At 35.0% G+C, this 15,335-nt stretch overlaps 1 protein-coding gene across 2 annotated transcripts; it reads right to left on the bottom strand.

Annotated features, from left to right (window-relative positions):
* Positions 1-13,450: 13,450 nt before the first annotated feature.
* Positions 13,451-15,335, bottom strand: LOC109124010 (uncharacterized). 2 transcript variants are annotated; one of them, XM_059743258.1, is made up of 6 exons: positions 15,171-15,335; positions 14,688-14,789; positions 14,289-14,508; positions 14,127-14,182; positions 13,882-14,023; positions 13,451-13,767 (listed from the first exon to the last, which is right to left on the bottom strand). In XM_059743258.1, the coding sequence occupies exons 3-6, from the start codon at positions 14,481-14,483 to the stop codon at positions 13,666-13,668; spliced, it is 495 nt and encodes a 164-aa protein (XP_059599241.1). In that variant the 5' UTR covers positions 14,484-14,508; positions 14,688-14,789; positions 15,171-15,335; the 3' UTR covers positions 13,451-13,665. The 2 variants fall into 2 exon arrangements, with proteins under 2 accessions (XP_059599241.1, XP_059599242.1); XM_059743259.1 differs by having other exon boundaries at positions 13,455-13,804.

Raw genomic sequence — 15,335 nt, 5'->3', positions numbered from 1 at the left:
TTAGTGATGCTTATATACTCTAAACAGTTATGCAAGATTGTCATTACACTCAACAACCTTCATATTACCACCTTGCCACCACATGTTTTTATTATATATAAAATAATTTAGTAAAAGAATATTTATACATAATGTGTAATTCAAACATCAAAAAATGTAAATTGAAATTTTAACCTTTGGTGGTGAATTTTTTAAATTACCTTAATTTTATTTTCTCTTTTGGAACACCAATCAAATATTTTGTTAAATTAGATTTTCTAAGACATAAGATATTTTATAATGTTTTTATTTTACTTAGTAGAGATTTTAAAAATACTATAGCACATAAGAGCAAAATAAAAATTATAACATATCTTATGCTTTGTAAAAACTAATATAACAAAGTATTTGATAACATTGTTCGAAAAGAAAAATAAAAGATAATTTAAAAAATTCAGCATCCAAGCAAGGGATAAAATTTTAATTTATTTGATGTCTATCTTTTTATTATTTTATTTTATATATAATAAAACCATGTGATGGCAAGGTGGTAATATGTCGGGGGTTGAGTTTAATGACAATCTTGCATAACTGTTTAGGGTATATAATCATCACTATTCCTCTTTCACATTCATAATTGTCTCTCTTTCAAACCAATAACAAACTCTCATCTTCTCTCTCTTTTCCAAGAAAATTCAACTTGCTGGCTTTCACCAATATGAGACAATCTAATAATTTGGAAGTTGTTGATTTCACATTCAACAAATTCTTGGTCTTTTTTTATCATCAATACAGTAAAATTCTCATAGCTCTTTTTCCTTTTTTCTTTTTCTCTAGAGATACATTTGAAGTTCATTTGATTTGTTTCCCACTTAAGATGCATATAGATTAAGGGTTTAATAGTTCATTTGGATAATATTTTTGAAACATTTCTTAGTTCTCAAAAACATAAATCCACTTGGGGAAAACAGATGACAAACAAACCCTAATTATTTACTTAAATTCTCCATAAAGGTCAATTGTATAGAAATTATCAAAGTATTCTCATATTTTTAATTATTTATCAAAATATTTTTAAAAAAAACACCTTAAAATACATCAAATTTTTTTTTTAAAATAACCTACTTCGAGAACAAATTTCTTAAAACTCGTTTCAATAGAAAAAATATATCAATGGTGTCAAAAATCTATTCTCAAAGTTAAAGGTTTAAAATGGACCCTACTTTTCTTAATTATTTTTTCATAGACTATTTAGTAGGTTATTTATAACTTGCTAAACTCTTTTTTCTATTAAGATCCTAAAAGAAGAATTAATTTTAGACTCTCATACTTTAGAATCGGAATTCTTAAATATATTGTTGAAAGTGGCTTCTCACAAAAATTGTAAACAAGATAATTTGAATAAAATAGACATCATGGTATATAAGCTTCATAAAAACATATGGCATCAATGAAAAAATAAAAATTATTTTAATATAACTACATGAGTTAATATTTGGTTCTTAAATCATGAACAATTTATATATAGTTGAGTTAGATCTCATAATACTAATTTATTAGATATAATTTGATGAGATCTCTCATTATATATATTCATTGATTAATCTTGATTTAGGCAAATTTATTAGATAACATTTGAATAAAAGTTAATAGGCATATCATTGCAAAAGGCATACCAATTTTGAGATTTCTATGACGTGTATTAATTCAAATTAGATCATTGATCTTTCTCAAAGTATTAATTTCTTGATCTAGACATATTACTGGGGGTAGAAACCAGATAAAATTATTAAGCCATCAAACATTGTATATATGTTCTCCACTTCTTATATCTATATTATAAAGTATGAAGTAAGCTCAGCTCCCTTATTCCACTAAATGTCTTCGACCTACTCTTCCTCACATCTCCATATATCATGTATAGTTCTCACAAGTCATCTCCATCTCATAATATTTTTCCACCTAAAATATTTATAAAGACATTAATAATAAATTTTCTTATTTTTATAAGTGTTGACAGATCGGAGGGTTGGCTGCATCCATCAACTCCCCTTGTGTTCACCGTGGGCACTTGGGTGAATGTACTATAAGGCTAGGATATGCGTCTTTCCTAACAACAATTGCTTTTAGGAGAGTTGGTAGCGCCTGAGGTCCTACAAGAGAAGGTGATGAAGATATTGAGGTCTTTCCCGTCAAAGTGGCACACCAAGGTCACCGCAATTCAAGAAGCAAAAGACTTGACTAAGCTACCTATGGAAGAGCTTATAGGGTCATTAATGACATATGAGATCAATTTGACAAAGAAGCTACAAGAGGGTGAAGACAAAAAGAAGAAGAGCATAGCCCTCAAAGCTACAACCAAGGAAGAAGAAGATGTTGAAAAGGAAAAACCAAGTGATGAAGATGATGATTTAGTCCTCATCACAAGAAAACTCAACAAATACATGAGAGGTGAAAGGTTTAGAGGAAGGAAGTTCACCTCTAGAAGAGATCCTTCTAAAAAGGAATCCTCGTCCCATGGTGACAAGGAGAAATGGGAAGAGAAAAGAGATTTGATATGCTTCAAGTACAAAAAACCGGGACACATTAAATATGATTGTCCTCTCTACAAGAGTGAAGCCAAGAGAAGAATGAAGAAGGCAATGATGGCCACTTGGAGTGAAAGTGAAGAATCCTTCGAAGAAGAAAATGAGAAGGAAGTGGCAAACATGTGCTTCATGGCAATAGATGATCTTGATGAGGTAAACTCTAACTTTAGTGATGAAGATATGCATGATGTTTTTGGAGAATTATATGAGGATTTTGAAAAACTTAGTTTGAAAAATAATTCTCTTAAAAAGAAAATTCAAGAACTTGAAAAGGAACTTGAAGAAGTGAAAGAAAATTTTCAATTGTTGAAATATCTAAAACTCATCTTGAAAAAGAAAATGAGATTTTGAGGAGTGAAAATGAGATTTTGAAAAAGAAAAATGAATGGTTAACCTCCTCTCTTTCAATTTTCTCTTGTGGACAAAAATCTTTTGAAATGATCTTAGCTAGCCAAAAATGCGTCTTTGACAAACAAGGGCTAGGATTCAAATCTTCAAAAAATCAAAAGTATTTTTAAAACTACTTTGTAAAAGAATCCGCAAGTGCAAGTTCTTCTACCACTTGTAACTTTTGTGGAAGAGGAGGGCACATTAGTAGTACATGTCCCTTAAGAAATGGTTCTCAAAAGATTTCAAATGCTAAAGCTAAAAAGGTATGGGTTGAGAAATCCAAGGTCACTAACCCTCAAGGACCCAAAAAGATATGAGTACCTAAATCAACTTAAATTTTATTTTGTAGGGATCAAAGAAGGATAAGTGATTCTTGGATAATGGGTGCTCAAGACACATGACCGGGGATGAATCCAAGTTTGCTTTCCTTACAAAGAGAAAGGGAGGATACGTTACCTTTGGAGACAATTCAAAAGAAAGGATCATTGGTCAAGGCAACATTGGTAATGGCACATCCTCTCTTATTGAAAGTGTTTTATTAATGGATGGTTTAAAACATAATCTTTTGAGCATAAGTCAACTTTGTGACAAAGGTTTTAAAGTGATTTTTGAAGCATCTCATTGCATCATTAAAGATATTCAAAATGATAAAACCATCTTCATGGGCCATAGATGTGATAATGTTTATGCAATAAATATTTCAAAATACGATGGCCATGATAGATGCTTTTCAAGCATGCATGATCAAAGTTAGTTGTGGCATAGGAGGTTGGGACATGCTAACGTGGACCTCATTTCCCAACTTAACAAAGATGAACTTGTTAAAGGCTTTCCCAAAATAAATTTTCAAAAAGACAAAGTTTGTGAAGCTTGTCAAATGGGAAAGCAAATCAAAAACTCTTTTAAAAACAAAAATTTCATTTCAACAACTAGGCCTCTTGAATTGTTGCATATGGATTTATTTGGTCCCTCTAAGACACCAAGCCTTGGAGGAAAATCTTATGCTTTTGTTATTGTAATGACTTCTCTAGATACACTTGGGTCTTATTTTTAAGTCAAAATAATGAAGCCTTTTATGAGTTTTCAAAGTTTTGCAATAAGGTTCAAAATGAAAAGGGTTTTACAATTACTTGTATAAGAAGTGATCATGGAAGAGAATTTGAAAATATTGATTTTGAAGACTATTGCAATGAGCATAGTATTAACCACAATTTTTCGGCTCCTAGAACTCCTCAACAAAATGGGGTAGTTGAAAGGAAAAATAGAACTCTTCAAGAAATGGCTAGAACCATGCTAAATGAAAACAATTTACCAAAATACTTTTGGGCCGAAGCGGTTAACACTTCTTGTTATGTTTTAAATAGAATTTTATTAAGGCCTATTCTTAAGAAAACTCCCTATAAGCTTTGGAAAAACAAGAAACCCAACATTAGCTATTTCAAAGTCTTTGGGTGCAAATGCTTCATATTAAACACCAAAGACAATCTTGGAAATTTTGATGCAAAATCGGATGTTGGAATTTTTCTTGGTTACTCAACTTCAAGTAAAGCCTTTGAAGTTTTTAACAAAAGAACCATGGTTGTTGAGGAGTCCATCCATGTTATTTTTTATGAATCTAACAATTCTCTCCAAGAAAGAGAGAGATTTGATGATGATTTAGGCTTGTAGACTTTCATAGGAAAATTACAAATTGAAGATAGAAGGCAACAAGAAGAAATTGTAGAGGATCCCAAGAAAGAAAAATCACCTTTGGCATTACCTCCTCCTCAACAAGTGCAAGGTGAATCAAGCCAAGACCTCCCTAAAGATTGGAAGTTTGTCATCAACCACCCACAAGATCAAATTATAGGTAATTCATCTAGTGGGTTAAGAACTAGATCATCTCTTAGAAATATTTGCAATAATCTTGCTTTTATCTCTCAAATTGAACCTAAAAATATAAAAAAATGCACTAGTTAATGAAAATTGGATAATTGCTATGCAAGTAGAGTTAAACCAATTTGAAAGAAGTAAAGTATGGGAATTAGTGTCAATACCTCAAAATCAAAGAGTTATTGGAACTAGATGGATCTTTAGAAATAAAATGGATGAAAATGACTTAATTATAAGGAATAAAGCAAGATTGGTAGCCCAAGGTTTTAATCAAGAAGAAGGGATAGATTATGAAGAAACCTTTGCTCCCGTAGCTAGATTGGAAGCCATTAAGATGCTACTTGCCTTTGCATGTTTTAAAGACTTTGTTTTATATCAAATGGATGTAAAAAGTGTTTTCTTAAATGACTTTATAAATGAAGAGGTATATGTTGAACAACCACCCGATTTTCAAAGTTTTAACTTTCCTAATTTTAAAAAGGCACTTTATGGTTTGAAACAAGCACCTAGAGCATGGTATGAAAGATTGAGTAAATTTCTTTTGAAAAAGGGTTTTAAAATGGGAAAAATTGACACAACTCTTTTCATAAAAACTAAAGAAAATGTCATGCTCTTAGTGCAAATATACGTTGATGATATCATTTTTGGAGCTACTAATGTCTCTCTTTGTGAAGAATTTTCTAAATGCATGCATATGAGTTTGAAATGAGCATGATGGGAGAACTTAACTTCTTCCTTAGACTTCAAATCAAGCAACTAAAGGAAGGAACCTTCATCAATCAAGCAAAGTATATAAGAGATCTCCTCAAAAGGTTCAATATGGAGGAAACCAAAACAATGAAGACTCCAATGAGTTCATCCGTCAAGCTTGACATGGATGACAAAGGTAAGTCCGTCCACTCAACTATGTATAGAGGCATGATAGGTTCTTTGCTATATTTGACTACTAGTAGACCCGACATCATGTATAGTGTATGTTTGTGTGCTAGATTTCAATCTTGTCCTAAAGAATCTCATTTAAGTGTTGTAAAACGAATTCTTAGATATTTAAAAGGGACAATGGACATAAGCCTATGGTATCCTAAGGGTGATAACTTTGAATTAATTGGATACTTGGATGCCAACTTTGCCAATTGTAAAGTTGAGAGGAAAAGCACTAGTGGCACTTGTCATTTCCTAGAATACTCACTTGTTTCATGGCATAGTAAGAAGAAAAATTCGGTAGCTTTGTCTATGGCGGAAGCGGAATACATAGCAGCCGGTTTATGTTGTGCACAAATCCTTTGGATGAAACAAACACTTAGTGATTTCAATTTGATTTTTGAGCATGTTCCTATTAAATGTGATAACACTAGTGCCATAAACATTTCAAAAAATTCGGTGCAACACTCTAGGACTAAGCATATAGAGATAAGACACCATTTTCTTAGAGACCATGCACAAAAGGGTGACATTACACTTGAATTTGTAAGCATAAAAGATCAATTTGCCGATATTTTATAAAACCTTTAAGTGAAGAGCAATTTGTTGATATTAGAAGACAACTAGGGGTGATTTCTTTGTGATCAAATGATTGCTTGATGAATTCTTGATTGAATATACCTTATGATTGCATGAAATTCATATCATATGCATCATATAGAAATAATCTTAGGAAAAAGGTCAAATTTTGACCAAAAATCAAAATTCTCTTGGCATTAGACATAAAAAAATTGGGGATTTCAACTGAAAAGGGCAGGGGAAGGATCATGAGACAAGAAAATGCAAAAATTGGACCATTGACCGTGACCGTTGATCGTTGACCAACCAGTCGACCGGTTCGTTGGGGCTAGGAATTTAAAAAGCCCCCCCCCCCCCCCCCCCCTCACATGCGCGCTTCATTTTTCACCTGTTCTCCTCCATACCTTGAAGACCCTTCACATTCCTGCTACCAGAAGTTAGTTTTGGCAAGATTTCGAACTAATTGCAGGTTGTGGATTTGACTTTGGGACACCTTGAGGCTAGGGTTTTGATTTGAAACCCAGGGTTTCAATTTTTTGGGGTGATTTCTCTCTGACCGCACGCCTCAAGATTGGATTCAGCCTCATCTCCGTGCGCCTAGGGCTTCGGGTTGGTGTTTGCTCTCTCTTGTTTGATTTCATTCTCCTTTTGGACTCCTCCTTCTCATTTCTGTTCATTGGATGGCTCCAAGGCAAGAGACGGGCATCTCTAGGGCTCAGGGCAAGTGCCCTATTGAGCCATCTCAACCTGAGCAGATGGAGGCTCGCCAAAAGGCGAGGTATGACACGACCTTCTTCAATTCCGTCAAACACTATCAGCAATACAAGTAAAAGTTCGCCCAAAGGAAAGTCATCCTAGGGAGAAGTGTTAATTTCTCCCAGCTTTAGCACTTCGAGTTTGAGGGACTCTTCAGTCAAATGGGATGGCTGCCAGTTGTGACAATTTTCGAGCTAATCTTCCTGACTCTGGTGCGGGCTTTTTATTCCCGGGCGACCTATGGGTTTGGAGAACCAGTATTGTCCACAGTGAGAGGAGTTGAGATCAGATTGAGCCCTTAGAGTATCTGCCACATTCTCGACATTCCTTCAGTTGGACTCCGAGTGTATGAGGCCAAGGCGTGGCCCACTGTGCCGAGATTCGAGCCTAGAGAGGTTGTTCAGAGGTTATGTGGACTCGCAAATGCCCAGGGAATGGGCAAACCATCGGCACACAACCTGACCGTGCCTAGTCGAGTCCTCCATCACATGATTTGCTCCATCTTATTACCACGAGGAGGACATCCAGACGAGGTCTCCTACCTTGAGGCATTTATTGTGGACTCGATCCTCATCGAGAAACGGATTCACGTGGGATATCTGATGATGATGCATATGATATCTTGTGTTGAGAGCATGACACGAGTACTCCCCTACGACCGCTTCCTTACCCGAGTATTCAAGGATGCTAGGGTCGAATTGAGTAGAGAGACGGACTTCGAGGCCCCCACTAGCTATGACACGCACAATGAGCAGTTCTTAGGGCGAATGAAGTTCGAGAAGGCACCCGATGGCTCTTAGATTAGGAGAGCTGAGCGACAGGCTAGGGTTCAAGGACAGATGCATCTCGGAACAGAGGAGGAGGCCGAGATCAGAGAGATGGAGGATGGGTTAGACCCTCAGAGGGATTTTGAGCAGAGAGGGCCCGAGCTTGACATTTCCCCTCCACCTCAGTCAAAGGGCATTCATGTTGAGGCCACTTTCTCAGAGCCTATGATGATTGAGCCTTCTTACACAATAGGACCATCATCTCAGCCATCATTTACCGAGTTTTCTCACACAGAGCTACCATCTCAGGCTCCTCACGCTCCTGATCATGCGCCTTAGATGGATGTCTCAACTAAGATCAGCTCCCTTGGGACTCGTATAGAGGAGCTTGCTTTAGTCCATGACACTCGCTTCTACTCTATGAAGGAGCACATGGATCAGTATCAAACTGGAGTCACTTCTCGATTTGATCACTTCCAGCAGATATTTGAGCGCATAGAGGAGCGTATGGATCAACAACAGGCTACATTTGAGCATCTCCAACAGAGCATTGATCACATTGAGAGTCGTCAAGTGAGTCAGCATAAGGAGATGATGGCTTACCTCTGCTCTGTGTTTCCTCCTCCACCCCCTCAGCCTTGAAATTATCTAGAGTTCCCTCTCTGTTTCTTTTTTATGTTGCCAAATGGGGAGAAATATATAAAATCTAGGAGACCCTCATGCATGTCATTGTCATCATTATCATTTCTATCTTGTGTGTACATGTGAGGTTTCCATATATATATGATATGATATTTTCATGATCTATTGCTTCCTATTCAAATTTTCGTGTTTTACATTGTTTCCTATTAAAAATTGTTTGATTGATCCATGATTGGTTTGAGAGGGAGATTTTTTTTTCTCTCCTAGATAACCAAGGTTTGTCATCATCAAAAATGAGGGGATTGTTAGCCCAAGGGTTCTCCTAATTGGGTTTTGATGATAACAAACCATGGTTAAGTGACTAATTTGTTTAATGGTTAAGAATCTCAGGCATAAACTCGAAAATTCATCAAATGACCAAATGGATACAAGATCGAGATGCTTGGAAGACTTGTGATCATAGGAAACTAATGTAAGATGAATGCATGAGTGCACTTAGGATTTTCATACGTTTCATGCAACTTAGAAAACTCGGTTTATTCTTTAAAACTTTGATTTCATTAAAACTCAAGTTTTTAACTAATGTACCTTAGGTAAAATGTTTTATAATTGGCTTAATAATTAACCTAAAGACCTTGCCTAAGTGTTAGAAAAGAAAGGAATTAAAAAAATAGGTTTTCGGGGCCAAAAAGGCTCAACTGGTCGAGGCTATGGCCAACCGGTTCAACCAGTTGAGGAATCGGTCGACCGGTTGTGCTCGTCTAGTCGAGGACCGATCGATGGAGGCCAAAAAGTTTCTCTCTCTCCCAGTGGCCTTCTCTTCCCGGTCTAGGGGATTCTTTTACTGATCGAGGTCTGGTCGAGGCAATGGTAACCTGTCTTGCATTAAATGCTCCAACGGCTAGTGAACCGGTCAACCCCTAGCTCGATCGAACGAGGTTACCTTTTGCTGTTTTTGACTCCCGAGCTTAGAAGCCTATAAATTGAGAGCTCTACTTCATTTATTGACAAGAGAACACTTGCATTCAATAGCCCACCTACCTGTTCTTGATCAAAAAGCTCTCATTTCTTTCATAGTGCATTAAATCACCACTTGCATATCCTTTAGTGCACTCTTGTGTGTCATCCTAGCTTTATCTTGTATTTGAGCTATCCTTAAGCTAGGCTGAGGGATCATTTCTTGTAAAAATCTTAGTGTCAAAGCCTTCAAGAGGTTTGAATCTTGAAGAGATTGTGTAAGAGCCCATTGGAGTCGGAATCCAAGTGTAAGAAGATTGAAAGCTTGGTTGAAGCTTCAAGTTAGTAGAACCCTCACTCGGTTAAGAGATTGAGGAGAGTGGACCTAGGCAAGGAAGTGTCGAACCACTATAAACCCGAGTTTGACTTCTCTAAACTCTATCTCTTTATTTTGCTTATATTGTGTTTGAATTTGTTGTGAATTGAAAATATTTTAAAAACCCAATTCACTCGCCCCCACTCCCCTTTTGGGTGTTTTTCTTAACTAAGCATAGCCTTTGTTTTCTCAAGTGGTATCAGAGCCGAGGTCACGGGTTCGAACCCCAGGGGTGTCGTTGAGGGGGAGATTGTTAGCAGATCGGAGGGTTGGCCGCGTCCATCAACTCCCCTTGTGTTCGCCGTGGGCGCTTGGGTGAATGCATTATAAGGCTAGGGTATGTGCCTTTCCTAACAACAATTGCTTTTAGGAGAGTTGGTAACGTCTGAGGTTCTACAATAAGCAAATCTAATATTACAATGATCAATATAGGAAATATGTTAACCGTATTTTTTATCTAAAGGAATATATATCAATTAGGAATTTGAGACATTAATTCAAACTACAAAATCAATTACATATATATCACTATTCTTGGAAGCCAAAGAGAAAAACCAATGTATCATTCATGGCACTACATGAAAGAATAATGTCTTTAATATTCAATAGCTAAAACAGGTCTTTTGACTTCCCCAAATTGCCTTTTAAATGGATGAGGAAATGCATTGTAGCATTTTAGCATGTTTTCCCACACCAATATTAACACACTTAGGTGGTGTTTGTTTTTTTACTTTATTTTAAATAGAACCTTAATGCTTAATAGTGTTAAATATTAGGTTGTTTGTTTTTGTACTATTTTATTTCTTTTAAGTATTAAAAAGTAAAAAAAAAAACCAATATGTTATTTTTTCTATTTAGAAAAAGCTACATATTTTGGTTTTTTCTATTCAATAAAAAGTTTATAATAAATCATGAAAAAGTAGAAAAACAAACAACCTAAATTCTGAAAATAAATAGTTTTTAGCAAAAAGCCAAAAAAACAAACACCCTCTTACATTGAAGAGTAAGAGAGCGATGAATGAAATTATAAAACCAACCAGTAGAATGAATTACAATAGTAGTATTTAAGAGTTTGACAAAGTTGAAAAGGTGAGAAGCAAAAATTTTATTAAACAATGCAGTTAATCATCATTGAAAACTATATAATAGTTGTTGGATTGTGAAATCTGAATCAATTTTGTTGCATTTCACTTAGGATGTTGGGGGTTGAACTCTATGTTAAGCTCATGGAGATCGAATTTGCCCCTATTATATATTTAACCTTTTTATATTTTAAGGTTTTACTTTTTAGAAAGTGTGGCCGCAATTGAGAGTTCTTTTCTAGAGTTTCACCATTGTACTCCTCTTTTCTTTTATTAGTGGATTGTTGAGTGTTAGTGCACTTCATGGATATATGGATCATATTGATCGCCAAATCACGTTAATATCTTGTTTTTTTCTTAATTTTCTACTCGCGTGTGTGGTTTTGGTTAACAATAGCATAATAATATAATAATATAAAAAATTTCATAATTCTTGTAAATAATAATATAATCATCACATTTGTATAATCTTTGCATAAAACACTGCCTAACTTGTATATACATAAATAATGGATGATGTGCTAAGAAATAAGGATGACAAGGGGGTGGATTTTTTCGAATACCCAACCCATTTTCAACCCTTAATAAGTCGAGTTTAAGATAAAAATAAACGAGTTTGAAATGAATTTGGGAGATTGTTTTTAAACCTAGGATAGGTTCCAAGTGGGTTCAAGCAATGATATTGTTAATTTTTTTATTTTTCAATTTTGTAACATCTATAAAATAGAAAAATTTACTTTTCATAAAAATTATAAACATTTATAATATTTATAATTACAAATTATATTTATATTAAAAAATTTAAAGGTAAAAAGAAAATTGTAAAAAAATTAAACCGGACAAGTATGCATAGAAATTTTCTACACCTACACCACTCCATTTAAATATTTTTAATTGAATGAGAATAGGAATAAACATAAATAAATGAGAGTAGTTGGCGATGGGATGACACATTCAAACATACCACTACTAGTCATGAATTCCCAAAAGATTTGGCTAAAAACAATTCATCAAGATGAGGTTAAAGAGAAAAAATTTGCATACAAAGTGACATAACCTAATTCCACATAAGAATAACTGCTCCCCATCCTCTTTTACTGGCAGTAATGCCTCAATCTAGACATAAAAATGGAGTGGGCTTTTTGGAATAATCAGGGGAATTTTTTCATACCCCTCTTTAATTTAAATTTTCTTTTTTTTCAAATGGGGATGGAATATGTTCAAAATGATAGGGAACCTGTATTGACTACAATGTAACATCATTAATTCAATCAAATGCTACAATGAGAGAAATATTTCCAAATGCATGAATTACAACATAACCTCTATAGCTTAGATTCACTCTGCATCGATTCATAGATTCACTTTGTACTCCTCCATAGCATGAAATCGACTTTGTACTCCTCCATAGCTTAGATTCACTCTGCATCGATGCATAGTACTGGGCACTGGGCAGATAACATCATGTCTCAAACCGAAGCCGGTGAAGCAAGAGGGACATCCATAGAACCCGTTGAGATGATAATTAAGGGACATCTCAACTTGGACGCAAATGTATAAATCAATGGGAATTATATCAACTTCTTGATGGGTTTTTACTGCTTATTTACTTCAACTCTTCACAAAAGAAGAAAGATCATTCAATCATTTATTGATGAAGAGATTCAAGAACTTTCAAGTAGACAATATATATGAGCTTCTCCAGATGAGAGAGTGAGAGAGAGAATTGTATACATACTGCCCAAATTAGAGATTTAGCTCCTAATTAATTTTCTTGTTAAAATCTGGGATGTCTTTTTCCCACTTTTTAATTAAAACGATGAAAAATAAACAAAATATAGTATAATTATAGAGACTTATAAACCATTGAGATGATCGGTTCAGGATTTGTATTGAGTGCTACATAGGCCAAAGCTGGTTGTTTCTATTAGAAGTTGTTATATCAGTTAGTCTTATATGGTGCTAATATATAGGGGTATACAAACTGTTGTAATAGAATAGAAACTTACTTGATTTCTTGAAAAGCTTTGGGGAGTGTTTGAGAGAAAATAGAGAAGATTTTCTTGGTAAGTATTTCTGGGAAATCAAATAGAATAAAGGAAGAAAATTGTAATAAGCTTGTACTGAAAACTGTTCATCAATGAAATTGACTCTACAGTGTATGCATCCGTGGATGTAGGGCACATTATCTAAACCACGTAATTGTGTTGTTCTTTGATTCTTTTTTGTTTTGCTTTCTTTGAATTTCTGGTGCGAGTATTTTTACACGACAATTGGTGCGATGAGTGTGGATCGAACATGGGACCTTCAGATTACAAACTGTTTGAGGAAAGGGATAAATTCATAGGGGATAATGATTTTAGTCTATGAAGAATCAAGATGAAAGTTTTTTTTGTTCATCAAGGGTTGTCAAAGTGCAATTGACAGTGATGCCATGATTAAACTCAAAGAATCAGATAAAGATAAGGCAACAGTAAAAAATTTCAAGTATCTTCCATATGGAATTAATTGAACCATTTTGAGGCATTAATGGGTCAAATGTTCAATGCTTTTAGGCATTGCAACCTGGAGAGCAAGAAGAAAGGAACTCATTTCCGCATTACCAAACAACATCAAACGTATCTTATCTATTATTAGGTTTCTCAAGAATTTATTCATCCCAACATAAAAGCTTCTGAAAACATTCTGCTGAAGGAACAAATGACTAAGACATGCATCGTTGCATGCAATTGTAATCCTACTTCAAGTTTCAAATTTTATTCACTTGATATTGCACCCACGTGTTTATCACATTGGACAACTGCATTGAGATTCTTAGTAGCGAGGACGAGCAGGAGGAACTGGCAGCAAAACCTGGCCTGCACGGATAGCAGGGTGCCATTGGCTCCCCTCAAGCTGCATGTGAGATTAAAATTAACTTGCCAGCACATAAAACAGAAAATTCACAGCAACAAGTGAATGGTATTTCTTACGACTTTCCAGCCAGCAGGTTGTGCGCATTTGGAACAGTACATACGGCCCACGACAAGATTAGTCGTCTGATTGGCAGCCCTAATCCATTCAAAACTTACTTCTTTGGGATGACTGAATATGCCAGGACGGAATATGCGATAACTGCATCCATGAACAAAACACAAATGTAGGCTTATATATATATATTAATTGAAATGAATAACAATGGATCTGTCTTTCTTTTCAACCAATAAAGAAAACATACGAATCATCAGCCACATAGTAGATAGAACTGGGATCCCTGGCTTGTACAACAACAGCCTACAAGGAGAACATTCATCAAAGAAATATACAAGAAATGTGAAACATAAAATAGTCCAATTAAAACAAGTGCATTCATTGCAAGTCATGGCAAGGAGAGACATACTTGAATGTTTTGCATGCTAACAAAGCGTCGACGGCAGTGGTTACAGCTGATCCATATTGGAGTTGGGTCGGGATTTTGTGTTGGAATTGGGTCGCTGGGATTTTGTGTTGGAATTGGGTTGCTGGGATTTTGTGTTGGAATTGGGTCGCTGGGATTTTGTGTTGGAATTGGGTCGCTGGGATTTTGTATTGCCATGGTTGTTGCCGGAACTATCACTCTCCTTAACCCATGCATTTAGAATTAAGTTTGAGAGAAAGAATAAAAATATTGTAAAAAAGGATTCAATAAGATTAATTTGAAAGCAACAACTTCCACGACCAAGAAACTGAGAACCAAACAGTTACGGATGTGTTAAGATATCCAAAAAAAGAAAGAAAGGATTAGTTAATATATTTGTACCTAATCGATGATGAACAAGACTCAGAAGAAATTACTGAATGTGAAATCAACGATACCCAAGCTATCAGATTCTTGAAAGCTACCAAGCTTGAATTTAATTTTCTGGAGAAAGTGAGCGAAAGTGAGAGAAAAACAGTTATGAATCTCATCTCATATAGGAAAGAAAGCAAATGAACTTGAAATGGATCTCTCCAGAAAGAAAGAAAGAAAAAGGTTTGGAGAATTTTTACAGATATATGACCAAAAAGACCAAGAAATTGTTGAATGTGAAATCGAGTACAGCCAAGTCATCAGATTCATGAAAACTAGCAAACTTGAAAAAATTAATTTTCTGGAGAAAGTGAACGAAACTGAGAGAAAGTGATAGAGAAACAGATATGAATCTTATACAGGAAACAAAGCAAATGAACTTGAAATGGATCTCTACAGAAATTAAGAAAGAACCAAAGAAAGGAAGAAATAAAAGGGTTAGGAGAATTTTACAGGATTGATGACCAAAAACACCAAGAAATTGTTGAATGTGAAATCAACAACTACCAAATTATAAGATTGTCTCAGATGGGTGAAAGCTAGAAAGTTGAATTTTCTAGGGAAAGTGAGAGGAAGCGAGAGTTAGTTATTGGTTGGAAAGAGAGACAGTTATGAATG

This window comes from Vitis vinifera, chromosome 15 (assembly GCF_030704535.1).
Source record: "Vitis vinifera cultivar Pinot Noir 40024 chromosome 15, ASM3070453v1".
Lineage (NCBI taxonomy): Eukaryota > Viridiplantae > Streptophyta > Magnoliopsida > Vitales > Vitaceae > Vitis > Vitis vinifera.
Note: the sequence above shows the minus strand (reverse complement) of the source record. Positions and strands in the feature narration are given on the sequence as shown.

Coding starts and splice junctions, on each gene's coding strand:
- LOC109124010 (XM_059743258.1), bottom strand. CDS start 14,483: ATGGCAATACAAAATCCCAGCGACCCAATTCCAACACAAAATCCCAGC. Junction 14,183..14,288: donor TTAGCATGCAAAACATTCAA/GTATGTCTCTCC, acceptor TTCTCCTTGTAG/GCTGTTGTTGTACAAGCCAG. Junction 14,024..14,126: donor TACTATGTGGCTGATGATTC/GTATGTTTTCTT, acceptor TCATGGATGCAG/TTATCGCATATTCCGTCCTG.